We start from the raw sequence: 21,744 nt of genomic DNA, 5'->3' as shown, positions 1-21,744 counted from the left end.
AGAAAAACACAGTGCACTGTTCTATGCATCAAGCCCTGCCTGATGACTTTGGCCTACTTTTAAATGCTGTGTCATCTGCTCTATCCTTTCTTTCCTTGTTAGATTATTCGGCTTCCTCTACCCTCTCGATTTACTACTATTCATACCACTGGCTGGTATCTGGGCTTTCACCTCTTTGTATTGTAACAGGAGTTTTCTATTGAGCAGTTTAGGTCTTACACAATTGGTGGATTAGGAAATTTAGGAAATCCAGAGGGAAAAGTCTGATTTGAATTGTGGCCACATTTGGGTAGAGCAATTTCTTGCCGTGCTAAAGGAAAGGAATGGATTGTCAGGGATGAGTCATAGCCTACAAGTTACCACAGAGCAACCAATCAGCACACATATGAGAAAAAAAAAAAGTGAAAACCTCTGATTACCCCACCTATACAACTATTTATCATATGGCCAGTTGTAAGGGGAAGGACCTTTGAAAAGGAGGTAGGACCTGCAGCACCACAGTGTTCACTATTTTGGCACGGAGGAAACACTCAGCCTCAGCACAAATGATGATTCCAAAGCCTAAGCAAAGTTTACAGGGCATGATGTCTGTGAATAATTTCCGTTTTTTATTGCTTTTAATTTGGGGCATCAGTGCTTGTCAAGCAGTCAGCAGAATTGAAGAATGTGGGCTAACGTGTTCTCAGGTAAGAGAGAGAGAGCTGGTTTTTGGTTTTTTTTTTAGATAGCATCTGTCATTCAATCTTAAGCATTTCTTTCTAGCAAATTTGATAGCCTTCTCCTGTTGCAGCTTATTGCCTTTATATCTGCTTCTGTTCTTCCACTTAACTATTCAAACTGTGAAAGGTAAATGGGTGGCAGCTTTTATAGGCGCTTTCAATACCATGTAGTAGATATAATCAGCGTTCTAAGAAAATATGATAGCCTTTTCTTGATCTTATGAGTGTATTTACTTTTGTAGGACAAATATATGGTCAGGTGTACTTTTTGAGAATAAAGGTATTTTAAAATCAGTTATTGAGAATGAAGGTTTTTAAACGACTGTTGAATATTTTTGGCTTATGCATTACCTTCATTTTTAAAGTGAATGATGTAGCAATTAACACATACTGTAAAATAATGTCAGGTCGCTGACATGCCATTGCAAATCACAGGGGTATCAACATTGCATGCTTCAGGTCTGGCATTTGTTTTTCCTCTTTGAGAGTTCATAATAATATTTAGCTGGAAACAGAATGTGATTATTCATGCTATTTCTGCTATTAAACTAAAGCTTTATGTCTTTATTTTTGGGGGGAGGGGGGTGGGGTGCAGATAAACATCTTTCTGGTGTGCATAAAGCAGAGCCTCCATCCTCTGAGAGGGTGAAGAAAGATCTCATAACTTAGTATCATCATGCTGCTGATTCTACAGTGTTTTCATAATTAGGGTACATTAGTGCAACATAAGCAGGGTTTGTTTTCTTAAATTGATTTGCAAGTGAACCTGACCTCTACTGCTTTTAACATTCCATCTATCGAGTCAACTTTTTTGGCTCACTGAATGCCTAAGGTTACCTCCCCTACCCTTATGCCTGTTTATTGGCTGCCTTGTTCCCGTGGAATTCCAGAGGACACTTATCATCTCATTCTGCGCTGTACATTCATTTTCCATCTAGTGTTATGCCCTTCTCTCTCCCCCGCGCTCTGCTTCCTAACACTCATAAAATCCCAAATTGCATACACAAGTGGATGTGGTTTATTGAGTTACCAAAAATACAACCGACATCATGTAGGAGCGCCAAATATTTATAAGCACGGGCAAAAATACTGACAGCTCCTGGTGAATTATAGCATTCAGCTGGGATTTGAAAACCATACAAGAAATAGCGGCTGAACAAGGTGAAATAAAGGATCACTTTTATCCAGTTTCTTTAGGAATGACTTCATTACATAAACCATGAGTTGCAACACAAGGTTAACCCTTTCAAATGAAAAACAAAACAAAACAAAACAACTTTACTCCATTACTTATTATGTTTCTAAAATTGTTTCTGATTTTAAATGGATTTTTAAAAGATTTTTTTTAACACAGTCCTGCTTACCAAAGTCAGTTTGTGACACTTGAGTATTCTGATATAGCGCTGAGCATTCTTGTAAGGCATTTGCAAATGTTGGAGAAAGGCAACTTCATTATTGGTTTTAATCTTATATCACTTTTTAATAGACTTTTCAGCAGAACCACAAATGATTGAAGTGAATTGGGAAATGTAAAGGAGTTATTAGAGTATAACCTTCTCTACAGAACTTGCAGACAGAAAACCTCTTTTCCAATGGATTTCCCCAGTCGATGTGTCTATAGCAAAAATATCAGGGCTCCAGAGAACAAAGGATATAAAAATTTCAAATTTAAGGCTACTGTTATCAAACACCTTCTACTTCTGGACTGTGCAACTGAAATTAATTAATTCTACATCATTAAAGCTTGTATATTGTCATTTTTTTACCACAGGGAGGCAGTAGAGAGTCAGCAAAAAAAAAAAAAAAAGTGACTGGAAAATCAAACTTCTGTAAAATGTAAATCTCTGAGAATAGTGATTTTGTTAATCATGTGACAAGAATTATTGAAGTCTAGCAGTTTCTTTATGTAGATTATTTGCCAGTTGTTATATTATCAGCATACAGCAAGTTTGATGGTATAGCTATAATCCTTCTTGCAAATATCAGCAATGGAGAGAGAGAGCCTCAGGTAGAGTTTCTCCTTAAGCGTATTTTAAAGGAAGAGCTTAAATTAAACCTCCAAGAAATGTAACTGGATAAAGCTGATTCCTTTCTAAGGCTAGTGAATGCTTAAAGTCACAAACTTGAAGACTGCTGAAGTCCCTTCCTCAGGTTTACTAGTCCTGAAAGCTTGTATTTTTTAAAAGATTAATTAGCCTTCTAAAGAGAGAGTCTCAACTCAACTACTTTGTTGTCTCTTTTTAACTGATTTTATTTTAGGTAGTAAGAGTACTTTCTTGGGTGCTGCCTATTGACCTGAGGAAACTATTGCAGCCTATGACTATAGAGAAGAGATTATACATACAGGGAGTGGATAACAGTTTCTCTGGTTGCTATGTGTTTGTAAAATATTGGGTCTTGCAGGAAAAGTCACATCTTGGCTCCTACTTGCCACAGGTTTTCTCTGTTTTGTTTGTGATAGTAAAAAGAAATCAATCTTTTATATTAAATGAAGATAGAGTAATGACTGATGGATCATTTCTAACACTTTTCAACACATGTAAAAAGCACGTAGTCCATCCATCTGTCCATCCATCCAGAGGAACAATACGTTCCCCTACCTGACATGCTCTGATCAGCTCCAAACTCTTTTTGGGGGGAGGGTGGGCGAGGGTGTCAGGTTGGAGAAGTTCCTCCATGATCCTAAAATGGATGGTAGGCTATGGAAAATGAATAAAATCTAACCTTTCATTAAGGTAATGTTGGAAAGTGCTAGAAAATCCATGTAAATGCATGGTTTTTTTTCTTCCTTCCTTGTTTCATTTAGAATGAATTTCATTATTTTCCTTTTGCTAAGCAAAAACAAAACAAATTTCTGGATTTATTGTATTTGTTATAAACTGGGACTACATGTGGCCAGAAAGGCCAGTAGTAAAGACTAAAAGCATCTTTCATCAAAGACACACAAAAATGTTTGTTGTTAACCAACTGAGACGACAATAGTAATATTATATTCTGTATTATAGTCCTATGTTAAGGTTCTTATTTACCCCCGTTAAAGTCATATGTTATCAATGTAAACCGGAGTGAAGGCCAACACTAATACTCCGGTATAGAAAACCAAACAAACAAATAAATAAATAAATATTACTGTTAGCACTAATGAGGTCATATTCAATCAGGCTCTAGAAGCCTTCCCCTCCAACAGATCTGGTTTTAAGGATATCCACAGTGAATATTTGCATAGATTGGGTCTAAGAGCCAGGTTAATTTACATATTTTGCTATTCTGAAATCCAGACCTGTTGGGGGAAGGAGTGGGTGTGTGAGTGGGGAGTTGGGAGTTGGGAGGAGGGCCTTAGGATCAGGTGCATGAGGTGCACAAGGACTAGAAGGGTAGTTCTGCTCAAAGGGACCAATGTCCTAAAACAGTGCTTCCCTACCCTTTCCTGCAGTCATACCTAATCAGGATATTCATGATGAATATGCATGAGAGAGGTTGTATACGCAAATCAATCTCATTTATAATCATTGTAGCACTCCTGAAAACCTGACTGGTTAGGCTTGCCTCCAGGATAGGGTTGAGAAACACCAGCCTAAACGTTTCTCCCATTTTATATCTATAGGAAAATGCTAAGGGGTAGATTTTAAAAGAAGCGCGATCAGCCTACTTTTGCTTGCGCATCAGACTCAAGCAAAAGTACGCTGGATTTTAGTAGATACGCGCGGAGCCGCGCGTATCCACTAAAATCCTGGATCGGCGCGCGCAAGGCTATCGATTTTGTATAGCCTGCGCGCGCCGAGCCGCGCTGCCTCCCCCCGTTCCCTCCTAGGCCGCTCCGAAATCGGAGCGGCCTCGGAGGGAACTTTCCTTTGCCCTCCCCTCACCTTACCCTCCCTTCCCCTACCTAACCCACCCACCCGGCCCTGTCTACACCCCCGCCTTACCTTTGTCGGGGGATTTACGCCTCCCGGAGGGAGACGTAAATCCCCGCGCGCCAGCGGGCCTGCTGCGCGCCGGGCCGCGACCTGGGGGCGGGTACGGAGGGCGCGGCCACGCCCCCGGGCCGTAGCCACGCCCCGTACCCGCCCCCAAAACGCTGCCGACACGCCCCCGCAACGCCGCGCGCTCCGGCCCCGCCCCCCGACACGCCCCCCTCCGAGAACCCCGGGACGTACGCGAGTCCCGGGGCTCTGCGCGCGCCGGGAGGCCTATGTAAAATAGGCTTCCCGGCGCGCAGGGCCCTGCTCGCGTAAATCCGCCCGGTTTTGGGCGGATTTACGCGAGCAGGGCTCTGAAAATCCGCCCCTAAGCGCATATTCACTTGAATGAGAGAAAACTGTATCCATAAATCAAGACTGGTTTGGAGGGGGGTGCGGCAACTCTTGTTAAACAAGATTGAGTGTTTGTATGTAGGGCTTCTCTTTTGATTGCTGAGAAGAAAGAAGGGGTGAGTACCAGGGCTAAAAACTGAAATTGAAACTGCGTTTAAATCTGCCTGGCTTAAATTTGAGATTCAGAGCAAGGATCCGATTCTCATGGTCTTGGAAAGGAGGAAATCAAGCCCAAGGCCAGGGGATCCCAACTGTATGGCTGGCCATGGCTAGAGAGGTAAAGAATCGTTGTTAACTCAGAGAAACAAGCAGGGAAGCCATTATGGGCATGGCTAGAATGTGATGTCAACAGGACCTGGGGGAAAGAAAGCAAAAATGTCTGGTCAGAATTGAATCTCGATACCATCTCATTTGCATACGCTCTAAAATGCTTATTCACCCTGGTACAAAAACACCAAACATCATGTCTGCAGTCTTTACAAGCAAATATGAATGCAAGTCCTGTGCCATCAATGTATCTGATGAAGAGATGTCCTAGGGGGCATAAAATAGTAACATGCCAACAACATAATAACACTTTCTTGGGTGTACATTTTCAAAGGCATATGTGCTTTGTATATGGATAAAAGAGTTGATCCTCCTACATTGGCTATCTTCAGGTAAATCTATCTATCTATCTATCTATCTATCTATCTATCTATTTATTTATTTATTTATTTATTTATTTATTTAGAGGCTTTTTTATACCGATATTAGTGGGTACATCATATCGGTTTACATCAAACAGTAGATGGAAAATACAAAGAACAGGGAAAAGGGGCGGGGACAACATAGTGCAACAACTAGAGAAAACTAAATAGAGGAACTGGAAAAAAAAAACTGGAGAGATAACATGTTAACGTAATAACGTAAAAAAAAAAAGAGAAAAAAAATTAATAACTTAGAGGGCTATGGACTGTACTCTCTACCTAATGACACTAAATCTTCACAGGTGTGTAATGTGCTGTAAGTACCCGTAAAGGTATATCCTAAACTGCCCACCCCTCACTCCCCCGTTACACTGATATAAATAGTAAACTTCTCTCTCTCTCTCTTTCTCTCTCAATACAAAGCTGGGTCTGCCAGAGTATTGCAAATTTAAGGCTGTGTAATGGTATCCTACTAATATAAGGCTTCCCAATACAATTTTAATAGTCTAAGTATTACATAATTATAGCAGTGTAGTATGGGAGCAATTTTCAAAACAGCCTACATAGTTGAAAGGCCTTTGCTACTTTTCCCTGCACCAAAAGAGAAAGTCTGCATGTACTTTCCCTTTGAAAACTGCCTAGGGAAAATATACCCCCAGAGATGTGCCCCTTCTTTGTGAGTACTTTTTCCTTTCAAAACGCTGTGTGCAGTTTTGAAAATGCAAACCGTGAAGCGTTTGTTGAGAAAATGCAGAATATAAGTTTTAAATAAACAAATAAATCCCGCCTACTTTTGCCACAGGTGAAAGTCTGTGCATTGTTAAGTCCCACATGCTCTTTTGCGCATTTAGAAAGAGGAGGAAAATTTCAGATAAATGAATTTAGGCAAATGGCCTTGGAACGATGCCCTCTACATCAGCTCATCCCTTCCTGTTTTAGTGAACCCATTGTCTCTCTCTCTTTGTGTATATATATATATATATATATATATATATATATGTTTAATATCTTCCTGATTGACATTTTTTAAATCTACAATTGTATTTTTCTGTTTTGCTATTCATCTTCTAAACTGTTTTTATAATTCATCTCTTTTTGCTTTTCATCTACACAGTTTTTGCAATTCATATCTGTTACTTTTCTCAGTCTGATGGAGGATCAAAATGAAAATGTGATCCACTTTGCCAATTCTGTCAAGCAGATCTTTTCCTTTCCCCGAGCATTATTTTAGTGGACAATGGAAGGAGGGCAGTGGAACAGGCAGGTAAATTCGCAGTTATTGTAGCTCTCCCAGACTGGTTTTCAGCTCTTAGATCAGAAAGCATGACTTCTGTCGGGTAATACATTTGTGAAAGTTGAAGAAAACTAGTTCTCTGTAACAATTTGGCTAATAAGGCAGTGGGCCTAGGAGGGATATAGATTTTTTCCTCTTTTTTTTTTTTCTGGAAATAAAGCTGCCCATGTTGTTTAAACAGAATTTGTACTCTCTAATCCTCCTCTTGTTATAGTTATGAAAGCAGAATGGGGCTGGATAGGACTGCAAGATCAATCTATTTGTATCTAAGTAAAATCCGCTATTCTTAAAATATCCATGTAAAGTCTATCATGCAGACAGCTGAGCTTCCGCTGGGTTGATCATCCCACTTCTTGATTATGAAGGAGAACTGAAACTGAGAACTATTGAATTACCTATTGTTTTTTTGCATGAGGAAGTAAGTTCTAACTTTGCAAGCTGTTACTACTGAGCACATTGGCACAGCTGTTCCTAGAGTTATCTTGACCACTTCTGAGGTCTCATTAGGCTGTATAACATTCTAACCACTTCCTTATATTAGTTGTTTGTAGCCATGCTACCAATATGATTAATGGCTGGGTTGTATCAGTACAGTTTTGCACGTGATTCTGAACTGAAAGTAGAGACTAACAGGCTGATACTGTAAGGAGCGTGAGAAAACAGGCACTCAGTTTTGAGCGCCCACTCTCCCAACGCGCGCGCCCAGCCACCTCTCCTGGGCGCACAATACTGTATTTAAATGAGGGGTCGCGCTAAAAAGGAGGTGCTAGGGACAATAGCGCATCCCTAGCACTTAGCAGTGGAAACCCAGGAGAGGTGACTGTCAGCAGGTTCAGAAAACAGATGCTCAATTTTACAAGCATCAGTTTTCTGAACCCACTGACAGCCATGGGTTAGGAAAATGGATGCTGGTAAAATTGAGCGTCCGTTCTCCTAACCTGATTGGCTGGCACTTTTTTAAAAAATATTTTAACCTTTCTGGATTCTCTGATTTAATGTTGCTTGAATATCGAGTCGGAAGATGAAAAGAAAAGCAGTGTTTTCTGCTTTTCTGTACACTTTTCGGGCTGCTCGGAAATTAATGCCCGCACATTTTTTTTAGTATCCTGGGTGAATGACTAATAGCCTTTTCAACATGCATTTGCATGTGATGAGCACTATTAGTTTTGGGGGAAGGGGGAATTCATTTTCAACACCCTAAACCCCTTACTGTATAAGGGGTAGTGGCCTCGCATCAAAAACGTGTGTCCAACTGTGGTTAAAACAGTGCCTCAGCTGAGCGCTCTTTACAGTATCGGCCTATAAGTAAGTAATCTAGATTTAAATAGATTAGGACATGGTTAACCTGCAGGTGATTTACCCAGGTATCAGGCATGCAGTATGCAACTCCTGCCCACATTATAACATTCATTATTATAACAGGATTCATCAGAGTGAAGATAATGTGCCATCCCAAGTTTTTCTTATTGAGGCTCAGATTCAAGGATCAGCCAAAAGTAGGGCAAAATATGTACATAAGGTCTGCAAAAGAGTTTGCTAGAAATTGTGCATCTGTATTTTCCTGTGGCTTGTGAAAGAGAAAGCTCCATAGAAAACCTTGTGCAAGCATGTGTTTGTCCATAAAGTACCTAAATCTTTTGCACAGTTCTTAAATGTAGTTCTTTGGGACTCAGAAATAAAAGTTAACAAAAACAAATACAAGGTGTCACCTTTTTATTGGACAGACTTTATACAGTTCTTGACTGGTTTCTTCAGGTCAGAATTCAAATGAGCAAAAGATGACTTTTACCAGGAAATATAAAATAGTGTGGTTGCAATAAATAAGACATAAAAGGCATTAGGTGAAAGGGAAGGGGTGTGGAGGAAGAGACGAGTGAGATTTGAATGATGATCAGAAGGTGACAGGCAATATAATTTTATGGTTCATAATGTGTTAAGTCTTTATTGAGTCTCTTTTTGTTAGTTCCAAAGTGTCTGATCATTCTAAGTTCAAAAGTCTTGTGTTCCTGGATTGTTTTAAATTTTCCTGATCACAAGGTCATTGATACAGTGGTTGGTTTCCCAAAAGTGCTCCCCTACGGAGGTGTCAGTCTGGACTTCGCAGTGGTGTTTGATCTTGTGTCATTGTGAGTTGATTCTTGCCTTTAATGTATGGCCTGTCTGCTTCTTCTACATTTTCTACATTAGAGGAGAAGCATGAATAGGTTCCCCTTATGTTGAATTTTTTTTCCCATGTGGGTGATTATGGAGCCCTGTGATATGTGTTGGCATAGTTTGCAGAATGGTACATTGCAGGGGTACATTTTCTTCTTTCTAAAATTCTGTTAGAAGCTTGCTTTTTACTAATTTTTGCTTCAGATTAGGTGGTTGCCTGAAGGCCAATACGGGTGGAGCAGGGAATATTTCTTTCAGTCCTTCATCCTCCAGGAGGCTGTAGGTCTTTTATGATTTATCTTAGTTTTCCCAGCTTTGAGTTGTATGTAATTACAAAGGGTATTTGCTCTGTGGTTTTCCTTTCTTTGTACTCAATAAATTTGTCTAGGTGTATTAAGTGAACAAGCAATCTTTTTGGAAATTATTTTGGGTCTGTAGGCCTTTTGTTTGAAGGATTCAGTCAGAACTTTGAGGTGTTAATCCTTGTCTTATGGATCCGAGCATATATGGTGATACTGTCTGGCTTGACTGTGTATAATGGACTTTTTTTTGTATGTGAAGGTTAGAAGCTGGAACTGTGATGGTAACTGCATCTGTCATGCAGTTTCCTATATACAGTCCTGACTGAATCTTTCAAATAAAAGGGCTACAAACCCAAAATTATTTCCCAAAAGATTGCTTGCTCACTTAAAACACCAGATTTTATATATAGTCTCACCAGTGCAGGTGTCTGAGTGAATTTGTAGCAGCCTTTTACTATGTCATTATACTTGTAGCTCTTCTCTGTTTCATCTCTTTTGTCCAGGTCTCTTTACTGTGCATGTTTTATTTGTGAGAGGTAGCATGCTATTTTCTTCTGTTCTAAACTAGGATTTTGAAGGTAGATGTACAGTTTCTGTTTGGACAGTTTGCACCAGTAAACTGGGTTAAACAATTGACTACAAGAGGATACTGGTTATGGTTTCTAACGAGGGATGTGAGTGACTGCTAATTTAACCAATCAGAAACTGGGTAGATGGACTCAGGAACTATTTAAAAATTCAAGATGGTGGCTTTGAGGGAACACTTCATGTCTTGTCTTTTTTTTCTTCTAGTCTTGTACTTTTCTATGGGGAAATTTAAGGGGAAGGAAGATGTATTTACCCCATAGCATCTGGAGCTCCCTCTTCTTCAGGATCCATTGACCAGCTTGTAAAGTGTGTAGACATTGGCTCCTGGATGTTGTCTTTGTGGAAGGTTTCAAGGGAAAAGGAGTTGTTTGCAATCCTGGAGTTGAGTGCTACTCTGTCCCCAGAGCTTTGGGACTCACTGCCCGACCCTGCTGCTGGAAGACATGCTGGAACATTGTATGTTACCGCGGGGATAATGATGTCAACATACCATGACAGCGAGTGGGAGAGCTGACTGGGCAGGAATCAATGCAGAGCTGAGAAAGTGCTGGGCAAAGACTTACTCAACCTGTTGCTGTGTCTTCAGCCTCTAGAGGGAGCCAGAAGATTGATGGTGGGGGTGAATGGAGGGTTTCTGCCCCCTTCTGAAGCAGCTAGTGTTGCTTCAGTGGTTGATCTCCCTATTTCTATTGCCTCAGGCATTGTAGGCTTCCATCTTGAAAGACCAACAGAATTTACTTTGGAGACAATTTGGCTGGCAAGACACTTTCTGAGCAGATTGCTCCACTGTCTAAGGGCTTAAGAGAGACAGAAAGGAAAATTTCAAAATGTGAATAGGTTATTGTTGATTGTAAAGAAAATATGACTGAACTGGAAGTTAAATCTGAGAAGCAGCAGGAGATGGATGGTACATTAATTAAAGACAATGTATTTTTGAGAAACAAAATAGAGAATTTGGAAAATATGACCAGGAGACATAACTTGCATTTGACTAATTTTCCCTGTCTGCCCTTAATATCTACATTGGATATGTTTAAAAGATATCTTACTGAGATTCTTTTGATACCATCAGAATCTTTTTTTCCTGCATACTACCTTCCTCCTTCCAAGAGGAGAATAGGAGGAGGTGAAGGTGGGAAAATGGAATCATCTCAGATGTATACACAAAAACTGTCCCTTGGTCAACGAAGATAGTTATATCCTAAAAAACATTGTATCCAACTTATAACTATTCAACTTGCAGAGAAATCTACTTTAAATATTTTGTATTTTACATTTTATAACTCGGACCTTCATACCTCCCCGCGGATACCGAGCATGACATTTACTCGGTATTTTCATGCTCGGGGTCTCCTTTAATCATCGGTCCTTTCAAGATTTTTATAAAGAGGTTTTCAAAGTTTTTTAAAAAAGAAAATGCAACTACAATACTTCCCCTTGATTAGGATCCAGAGTCTGACATGACATCACGTTTTGCGTCCTGCTGCCTTAGGGACACTCCGTATGCATGATTATCCTCAAAGAGGTCATCCGCTCAAAAGAGTCAGGATGAATCCTCTAATTGTCTTCAAACACCGCCACCATTTTTTAGGAGATATCATCTCAGATGTCACAGGGTAATTTGGACCTGACTGCACTTTTACAGGGTTTAGATAAGAATATTACAATGACTGCAACTTTGATTGTAATCTTTGTGCTAGATCCAGATTGAGATTGGGTGCTGTGTCGAGGCCATGTTTTTAAATATGAAAATTCGAGGATTTCCTGATATATCTAAAGCAACTCAAAAGAAAAGAAAGCCCTTTCTATCATTGCTAGCAAGAGTAATGCAATTAGGTGTTGCTGATTTTCTCTAATTTCTATGTAAATGCTTGAAAGATCAGGGAGTTAATGTTGTTTTCTTTGACCAACCATGTCAGTTCCTCAGGAAATTTGATCTGTCTAGCCATTTTGACCAAGGATTCTATTATTGGGTCTCTATATTGTAATTCCCCCTTTGTCTTCCCTTTTTTAGCTTTTTCTCCTTTGTTAGATTTACAACTTTGGGGTTTAACTTGCATCTCATATAATTGTGGACTTGTCACAAGGTGTGTAAATTGATTACCTGTATTATTTGTGAAAATTACTTTTTGGGGGGGATTTTTCTCTTTGTATTCCTTTTCTTTGCATCACAAGATGGTTTTCTTGTAATTTAAATCTGCATAAATAAAAAGTAGAACAAAATAAAAGAAACCGAGTAGGTGGAGAGACAATCAGACAAAGCAGATGGTGCACAGAAAGAGTCATTGGGAGTATGAGAAAGAAGAGAGAAGAAGAAACACCTTGGGGAGAGAGGGGTCTTATTTTCAATGACTCCCTTTTCCTTTACAACAGAGATGGGGTAAAAATCCAAATTGCTGATAGCTGAAAATACAGTTCTGCTAGCAAGACTGCAGAAGTCCGGAATCTGGAGTGAGAAAGTGATGCCCATTGCTCTACGTTATTGTTAAATTTTGAACTTATGTACACTGTTCCAAGTTTCATAACCTTGTTCTATGTAATGCCTTTTGGCAATTTTCATGTTCTGTTTCAATGTAAACCGATGTGATCTTTATTTCATATAGGAACACCGGTATATAAAAATCTAAAAATAAATAAAATAAATAAATACCCAATCACCAGCAGCTCGTGACAAGCTGAAACCACAACTCTCGCCAAACTGCAAATGACTGTAATTCAGGGTGCTGGGAGCATGGTGGCAGTGCACTGGGGGTTCACTATTTTCAGTGGTGAATGCTGAGAGTTACCCAAACACTGCAAAGTTGTGAGTGACGGCTCAGTGAGGTGGAAAGGTTTTTGTGAAAAAGTTGGTAGCAAACTTAAGAACGATATTTTGCTACTGGGCTTATTTGCATAGAAGTCCCAATAGAAAAATACTGCCTGCAAAAAATGAAATAGTGTGCAAAATTGTTCTCCATTTAATACATTGATCACTTTGCTAATTAATTAGTACACTGTTTAAAAGAAACTCTATATTTGAACAATATATTTGACCAAGTGACAAAAAATTAAGGAGTGAATTTTCAAAGGATTTTGCTCTTAAAAATAGCATATATGTAGGTAAATAGCATATAGATGTGCACATGCTATATTATAAACGTCAAAAGTATGTACGCCTTTTAATTTTGTGTGTACATTTTACACAACTGTGTGTTGTAATTTTAAGGAGGAAAACCTGTGGAAAATTCCAGAAGGTTTGCATTAAAGGTTTCACAGTGCAACTTTACTAAAGGAACAGAGGACCCTGAAGAAACATTGCTTCCCTGTCCATGTGAACAAAGTTATTTAGGGAAGTAGCATTTACAGAGTGACCCCCCCCCCACCACCACCACATTCCAGCTAAAAATACCTAAAATTTAAATGCACTTGAAGATCACTTCCTCAGGCTTTTTCACCCTTAGCACAAGATATCCCAAAACTCATTATGGTTCTGCTGGCAATGCAGAGGAATATATTACATTCCAGTTCCACTGCCTTACTAAGGAATATGTTGCAAGATATATAGTAGTTAATTGTTTTTATTAAAAGTCATGAATATATGCCTGCCTCTACCTGTCGCAGTACAATTAATAGAGCTGAATTGTAATTAGGAAATACCCTTCCTGTCCAGGAGCCTTTGAATACCCACAAGTCCACATGGCACCTACGGTTCTATTTATGCTCTCATTCCACCTAGCAGTTATGTAACGCTTGAACCTAAACTATAATTTAAGACACGTCAAGAAATGGAAAACACCTAATTATTTCCATAGCAGAAAGCCACTGCTTTGGTTAGGTTCAATGCTTAAACTGAAATGCTACTTATCTTTTCTTGATAACAATGCCAGTGTGTTTTCTAAAGGGGAAGAGGCTTTTCAGTTCGTGCACTGGTCTCACATTAGCTACAGGATGGCATTTCCTGAAACTTAGCTTTGGTACTAAATATGGAGAGAGAGAGAGAGAGTTTGAATATTAGTTCCTCTTGACAAAATGGTTGTTAATTGCTGTTGGCAAACTGCTAAACATAAAGAGCAAGTTAATGAGGCATGTTGCCCATTTTCTGCTTTTGTTCACTGAGGGGAAAATGGTCCATATCAGAAGTTTGAATTCAGCTAGTAGGCTTAGAGCATCTCCAGTTGTGTGGGACTGCCTCAAAATTTCCTTTTCCTAGAGCATGTAGACTGAGTATTGCACACATTGTGCTTGAGCACAGAAATGTATTTCAGTGGCTCCGGCACCGTGTTTCACTTGTCATCACTGTATTACTCCTGGGGGAATCCTGTGCACAAAAATTTAAAATTCTGCAAAAATCTGCAAACTTTATATTGGTCAAAATAACACAATTTACTTCACAGTCTTTAAGTAATTACATTTTAAATTAATACAGAAAAAAGGTTTTACTTAAAGATGCAGAATTTTAAATATTTTGAGCAGAATTTACCTAGAAATTCACTGTAAGAGTGTCCCTTCCACTCGCTCTCCCTACTCCCCTGGCCACTCTGCCCTCTCAGGCCCCAACTCCTCCACCTGCTAGTATCTCTCATAGAAACATAGAAATGGTGGCAGAAGAAGACCAAACAGCCCCTCCATCTCAAGGCTCAACCCTTTCCACTCTATCGTCAGTCCCAGAGTTTGACCCCATTCTCAGTACTGCCCCTCGCACAGGCTCCCTCTGTTACCTCCCTCTCTCACATACATGATTCCTCTCTCTACATACACACACCCTCATACAGGCTCCCTCACTCTCTCGCACGCACACATCCCCTCATGCAGCGGCCTCTCTCTTGCATACACACCCACACACCCACAATCTCCCTTTCTCTCTCACACATACATCCTCACACAGGCAATCTATGTCTTTCTCTCATGCACCCCTTCACACAGGCTCTGTCTCACACATACACAATTCCTTCACACAGGCTAGCAACCTCATATACACACATTTCCTTTTTCATACACACATGCTCCCAATCTCTCAAACACAAACACACTCCTTCACAATCTTTTCATATAGGCTCCCTCTCTCTGGATCCACACTCAAGCATCCCCCCTCACCTCCCATGCTCTCTCTCACACCCTCCTGCTCACTCCCTGCTTTCTCATCCCCCTGCTCTCTCTCTCAACCTCCCTCCCCTCTCTCACACCCCTCTCCCTGCTCTCTCACCCTCCCCTCCCATCTCCCCTCACCGGAGCCTTCATCTTCGCCTCAAGCGGAGCACATTCTGTTCGCAGCACATGGGGGCCTTCATCTTTGCCGTGAACGGTGCCTGTCCCACGGCACACAGGGGCCTTCATCTTTGCCGTGAGCGGAGTGCATCCCGTGGCACACAGGGGCCTTCATCTTTGCTGCGAACGGCGTGCCAGGGCCTTCATCTTCGCACGCTCCATTTGCAGCATGCCGGCGTCTCCTCTGCCATTTTCTGCACAGAAAATGGCAATTCTGTGCGGGGGGGGGGGGGGGGGAATTCTGCACTCCGCAGTAGCGCAGAATTCCCCCAGGAATATGCACTGTATTGAGCATATGCTGGTTTCTTTCATTCCTTAATTTTTTAGTTTGGCTTATATCCCCCACTTTCCCCCCTGACCCCTCGACATTTTTGTAAAACAGTAAATGTGAAATGTATCACCAGAAAAAAAAAAAAACAAGGAAGGACATGAAAACCTTGCTTGTGTTTGGATTTTATACTGATCTGCACATTTGACCCTGTTGAAAATGACCTCACCCTAATTTGACTGAGATAATTTTCAGTGGGGTTTATGACAGACCATTGGTCCGCTTTCCCTTTAAGTTTGGACCCAAGCTGTGAATTTTTGCAGAAATTATTGTGCCTTTCAGTGGATGGACAGACAGATGGATGGATTGAATTAGCCCCTAAGTGCTTTTTTTACATGAGTTGAAAAGTGCTAAAAAGGAAAACAGCTATGCAAGGTGATCCTACTTCTTGGAGAATAGAGAGCATGGTGTGAAAAATCAGCATATTCTTCCCAGTCAGTAAAAAAACAGCAAATTGCCATTATGTCTTTCTAATCCACTTTTCAGTGGCTAGCCTATGCTGTGACTGAGAGACATAATTCATGATGGACAATGGGGAATAGTTTTCATTCAGGGACATGCTGCAGTGGTAGGTAGCATGAAATGATAAGCATTAAGGATGACAGAGATTAATGAAGTAAAGTGACATGCTTTAATGTGTGGTTATTATTGAGCAAGCAAGAATCACAACATTTTGTCTGCTAACAATAGTAGTAATATACCATGACGGATTGGAGCTCTGTTCTATAGGAAATATTGGCTTAGAACATGTTTTTATATACCTGCATTTTGGCATATTACATTGAGAACTTCATGCAGACTTGGAAATTGGTCAAATCATTTGCTGAAATTGATAAAGTTGCTTTTAGCAAGATTATCATGAAAGGCTTGGTTCAGTTTCGCAATGTCTCCCACTGAACACAGAAGGGGGGTCACCAAAGTTTACACAAGAAGGGCCAGATGGGACATTTCAGGTCATGAATAATCATCAAGTGGGTGGGACCAGGTGGGAGTGGGATCTCCTTGGAGAGTCTGCTGAGAGGGGGAATCTATCTGACCTCTTTGGAAGTGAGACAGAGAGCAGATGCTCCATTGGGGTCACACATAGTCTCTCACTCTCAAGTCTGAACCCCCACATTGCAGCAGTCTCTCATTCCCTACCTCAGCAGTCTCTCTCTCAACCCTCTCCACCCTTTTCCTGTCCTGCTGTGGGACCCCCCATCCTGCAGCTGCCAAAGGAAGAGAGGGCTGCCGCTGACTCCATCCCATGTCATATGAAGAAGGGGTCAGGCGGTGGCCAAAGAAGAAGCCCTATATGTGTGTGTATATGTTAGTTGGAGTCTGTGTGTGTGTATAGATGTGTGGAAACCTCTGTATCTGTATATGCGTAGGGGAGCCTGTACCTGGGTGTTGCTATGTACATATGTGTGTGTGCCTCTGTGTATGTGTGTGTCTGTGTGTGTGTGTGTAAGTGGACGTGTGGGAGCCTGTGTGTGTGTTTCTCTGTGTATGTGGGGGAACCTCTGTGTTGTTTCTGTGTATGTGTGTACATGGGTATGAGTAGTAGCCTGTGTGTGTATGAGTGGGAGCCTATGTGTGTGTGAGAACCTGGTTGTGTTAATATGTGTGCCGGGAAGCCTGTGTGTGTGTGTGTTTGTCTGTTTGTAAATGTGTATGTGTGTATGTGCCTGTGTGTGAGCATATGTTGTTTCTGTGTGTGTCTGTATGTAAGTGTTCATGTGGGAGTATTTATTTGTGTCTGTGTCTGTGTAGAAGCTTGTATGTGTGTGAGGGAGCCTGTGTGTGAGCATGTATGTGTCTGTGTGTGTGTATGCATGTGCATGTGTGTTTGTGCATATGAGAGTGGGAGTATCTGTGTGTGTGTGCCTGTATGTATCTCTGTCTGTGTGTGAGTGGGAACCTGTGTGTGTCTGTTTATGTGTGAGTGGAAGCATATCTCTGTGTGTGTGAGAGTGACTGGGAGCCTGTGTGTGCATGTTTGTTTTGTGTACGTAGGGCAGTGCATATATTTTGTGTAGGGAGGATTTATGTGCCAGCAATGATGACGTAGTCATTCAAAATTAGTCAGTTTAGCCTTTCCACCATGTCAACCCTGGAGACAAGCATTGGGTTCTCTGTGACTCTGAAGCCAGTGACCTTTAGGAGGCGATATCAAGTAGATATGTAGAAATGTGTAAACATAAGTTATCTGATTCATTAACGTATACATGATCCTCATTATCCTTTTCCTGTTAAAGAGTTTCTCTCTTGACATAACCAACATCTGGAATTAGGGAGAGAAAATGCACTGAGCATACTGTTACTGTGAGCATCCTCATCATCTGGAATCCCTCAAAGTCAAGTATAAGTGCCCTTAATGGATAAATATGATAGTCAAGATTTGTGAGTACACAGATAGCTAATGAAGCCAATCCTGGAACTACATATAATGCCACCACAAAGTAACGGCAAGAAACACTCTTCAGTCACCACACTGACTCATTTAAATATTCTTCATACCACCAATGAGGCACAACTCCATAATACACCAATTAGAGAAAATCAAAATGATTGTGAAAGAAACATCCTTATTTGACAAGTGTGCCCACATCATGAAACCTATTTAAATATCTTTCAAGGACTAATAATAAAGACAGAAAAATGAGATACGTAACAGGCAGCACATATCAAAGCATACTTAATAGAGGCTTTCTTTAGAAATCAGATGGCGTGGAGTCTATCAATGAACTAATACCTTTGTTGACTTAACAGGATGCTGACTAACTATAACACCTTTACCTGTTGCAAAATGTATGTACCAGGTGATAGAGCTGAAGACAAACAAGGCCTCACTTTCATGAAGAGAGAACAGCCTGCAAGGGCTTTGATCTCTCTCAGTAACTGATAGGGGGTCAACATTTAGCAGTATTTTGCCAAACAACTAGTGAGTTATCTGGCTAAATGCCAACTTATCTGTCTAAAATTTACCCATATAACTTCTTATCCATCTAAAATTAGCCAGAATACATAGGAGCATTTTGGAGGCGCTCTGGGGCAGAGTTAAGTTAGCTGGCTAAGTTATCTGGCTACCTCAGATATTCAGAGTTAGATTGATAAATTCTTTGGCTAACTCTGGTTGGGCCTTACAGTAGTCCTATAAATATCTGGATAAACTTATCTGGCTATCTAAGATAGCTGGCTGTATTCAATAGTGCAGTTGCACCACTGAATAATCCTCCAAAGTTAGCCAGATAAGTTTATCTGGCTACCTTTGCAATCCAGCCAGTGACTGAATATTACCCCTACAGTTTCCAGCGGTCAGGCCTTATCCACTCCTCATGCTTTAGGGACTACTGGGACAAAAGGTTTCATGTGCATCTGGTAAGTGGCGGACCATGTACAGAATGGTGAAGAAACCTCACTGAGCTAACTTGCATCTTATGGAAGTGAAGGGCGTGGTCCATGAGGTGGCCTTACATTTCCCAAGGATCTATGGACAGCAAGCCAAAACTATGGACAATGCTGGAAGCAGCATGTCTGGTACAAATCCCATACTGCTATCAAGTTTTGGAATAGCACACAAGGAAGTGGAAGAACTCAAAAACCAGCAGAGGTGGTCTGTACATTAGCCAGAAAGAGGCACCATGCTAGAGGCATCAGATTTTTATCACCCCTCTCAGAACCACTACTGCACTGCTGCGAGAACTATCCAAGAGTTAAAAGCAGGATTTGACTCTCATCCAGGTAAGAGACAAATATAACAAGGACAATATATAGCTCTAAAATCACCATCATTTATACAATTCTCACTAAGGCAGTGGGTGCCAAACTTCATGACTCCATAATCAGTTGGATTTTCAGGATATTCACCATGAATATGCATGAGATAAATTTGTATAAACTGGGTCTCCTGTGTTTGCAAATATATCTCATGCATCTTCATGATGGATATCAAGAAACCTCATCCGGCTTAGGGGTCATGAGGACATACTTAGGAATTACTTCACTAAGGCTACACACAAACCCAAAAGGTGTGAGAAGGAATGACAAATAATGCGGTAGCAGAGAAGTCATGATTTATAGACTGAATGCAATAGAGAAGAACCACATTGTAGTACACACAATACATGCTCAGGTTGTCATAATGAATGCTGTTTAATGAAAGCTGGCTGTTCCTTATTTGTGCAGGCAGATACAGGATCCCTGGAGGAACCAGAGCTCTGAAACCTGTCTCCAGTTCCCTCCCCATAAGAACCTTATTAATCTCCAGGAAGCAATGGGGCATCCCGCATGAGTCCCAGGAATATGTATTCCATACAGAAAGTGATACATTATTGTTGAAACAGATGAAGCGGACATGTTGTATCTTCACCATGTTGAAGATAATGCTCTAGTTGTACATAGGTACATGATACTTAACAGAAGACTAATGTGCATTATGTATTTGTATATTTAGAAAAGCTAAGTCATGTCTAACTTGTATCATTACTTTCTAGATCACACTGATGTCCAAGTTGGTGACCCTGGTGAGGCTGCTCCACAAAAATATAGGAGCCACTGAAAACATCAGTACAATTAATGAAGACATTCCTATGATCTTGTAATCACTTCTATTATGCTCTAGTCAGCCCTCATCTGCTACAGTTACACAAGCCTTTTCTCTACACAGCCTTTATCTTTCTTCATTTGCAGGCAGGCAAGGAATGGGTTATAGATGTGGATCCAGAGGAGAACACTGCCTCTCCTCACTCCAATGCTGCCACTTCAGGAAGTATGGAGATAGTGGACCTTCCTCAGACCTCAGATGAAAGAAGAATGCCTTCTTTGCCTATCTTTGCAGTCATCTGCTTCATTTCCTGAGTCTAACTTGAGCGAAAGAGGCAGGCCCAGAGAAGCTTCTGTAAGGCAGTCAACTTTTGAGGGTAATCTGGAGCCATTTTTAGAGCTTGAGAGGCGATATGAAGAATGATTTTATTCTTACCAGGATCAACATGTTGAACTGTTACATACTTTTCTGATTGCACAACAGAATCAGCAGGCTCAACCTGTACCTGAAATGCATTCTGTGAGCTGCAAGAGGCTTTTGTTCTATCTACAGGTCATTTATGGGAAGTACATTTGATAGCCTTGAAGGAAAGGTTTGATAAACATTTCATAATCATTCAGGGAATGCGATAGTAGCTTATGATATGCAACCTTCCTGCAGAATGTCAGCTGAGAATCTGCAAGCAATCGGCATCTGTGGAGTCATATTACTGGCTATCTAATCCAATATCCTGCCTCAGAAACAGAAAAAATGGGTTATGGAGGTTTATCATTCAGATCACTTGCTGGCTTTTGGTTAAACATCCACTAGGCAGTGTTTGCAGTGTGTTCTCTTTTTATTCTGTTCTGGATTCACATCTGCCCTTTCAGTCTACTAGTTTCAAGAGCCAGGGGTTTGGACTGAGGTTCAGGAGTTGTGGCTGGGAAAGGAGACAGGTCCCCCTCATCCATAGGTGGATCATTTCCTTTTATACCCCACCTCTCACCATGTTTACCTTGCTTTCTGGGCCTCTACTACAGTCTTCAAGATCCCATTTAGAATTGCTTGGAGAACTCATTCAAAAAGCTTTACACAACCTTTAGACCTTCAAGATTCTTTCAAAAGCATTTGGCTTCTTCTTGTTACTCTCAAGTGGGAGATGAAGAACTTATCTCAAATAATTTTCTTTTTGTTACTCTCAGAACATAAGAAATAATTAGCCATTTGTAAACAAATATATACCAAAGAATATATCATTGTTGCGCCCGTCGGTCGCAGACAGCTGCGACCTCTGTTGCTCACCTCTCTTTTCCCTGCACCAGCGATTCTTGGAAGAATGGTGGTCTCTTCTTACAAACGCCGCCTTCCCCCGTGTCCCCGGGATGGTGTGGGTGATCCCGTCCGCCATCTTGAATCGGGGATTACCTAGGGCATGCGCCAGGTCCTCTCTTATACACATCATGGCGGGAACCTCGGGGGCATCCCCTCCACATGAAGTCACCTGCCAGTGTATTTAAGCTATCTGGCCTATGTTTCCTACGAGTTAGCAAGGACTTCCTTCCTGCTGAATTGCACTCCACTTGGAGACGCTTCGCTATTCGCTACTCTG

At 40.9% G+C, this 21,744-nt stretch overlaps 1 protein-coding gene across 2 annotated transcripts in view; it reads left to right on the top strand.

Moving 5' to 3' along the window:
• The first annotated feature begins 451 nt into the window (after positions 1 to 451).
• IL17REL (interleukin 17 receptor E like) overlaps positions 452 to 21,744 on the top strand; it is a 142,328-nt gene continuing 121,035 nt past the window's right edge. For both annotated transcript variants that reach the window (XM_029616471.1, XM_029616472.1), the window contains exon 1: positions 452 to 686. In XM_029616471.1, the coding sequence (XP_029472331.1) occupies positions 546 to 686 (141 nt within the window). In that variant the 5' untranslated portion in view covers positions 452 to 545. The remainder of the gene's footprint in view (positions 687 to 21,744) is intronic.

This window comes from Rhinatrema bivittatum, chromosome 9 (assembly GCF_901001135.1).
Source record: "Rhinatrema bivittatum chromosome 9, aRhiBiv1.1, whole genome shotgun sequence".
In the NCBI taxonomy this organism is placed as follows: Eukaryota; Metazoa; Chordata; class Amphibia; order Gymnophiona; family Rhinatrematidae; genus Rhinatrema; species Rhinatrema bivittatum.
Note: the sequence above shows the minus strand (reverse complement) of the source record. Positions and strands in the feature narration are given on the sequence as shown.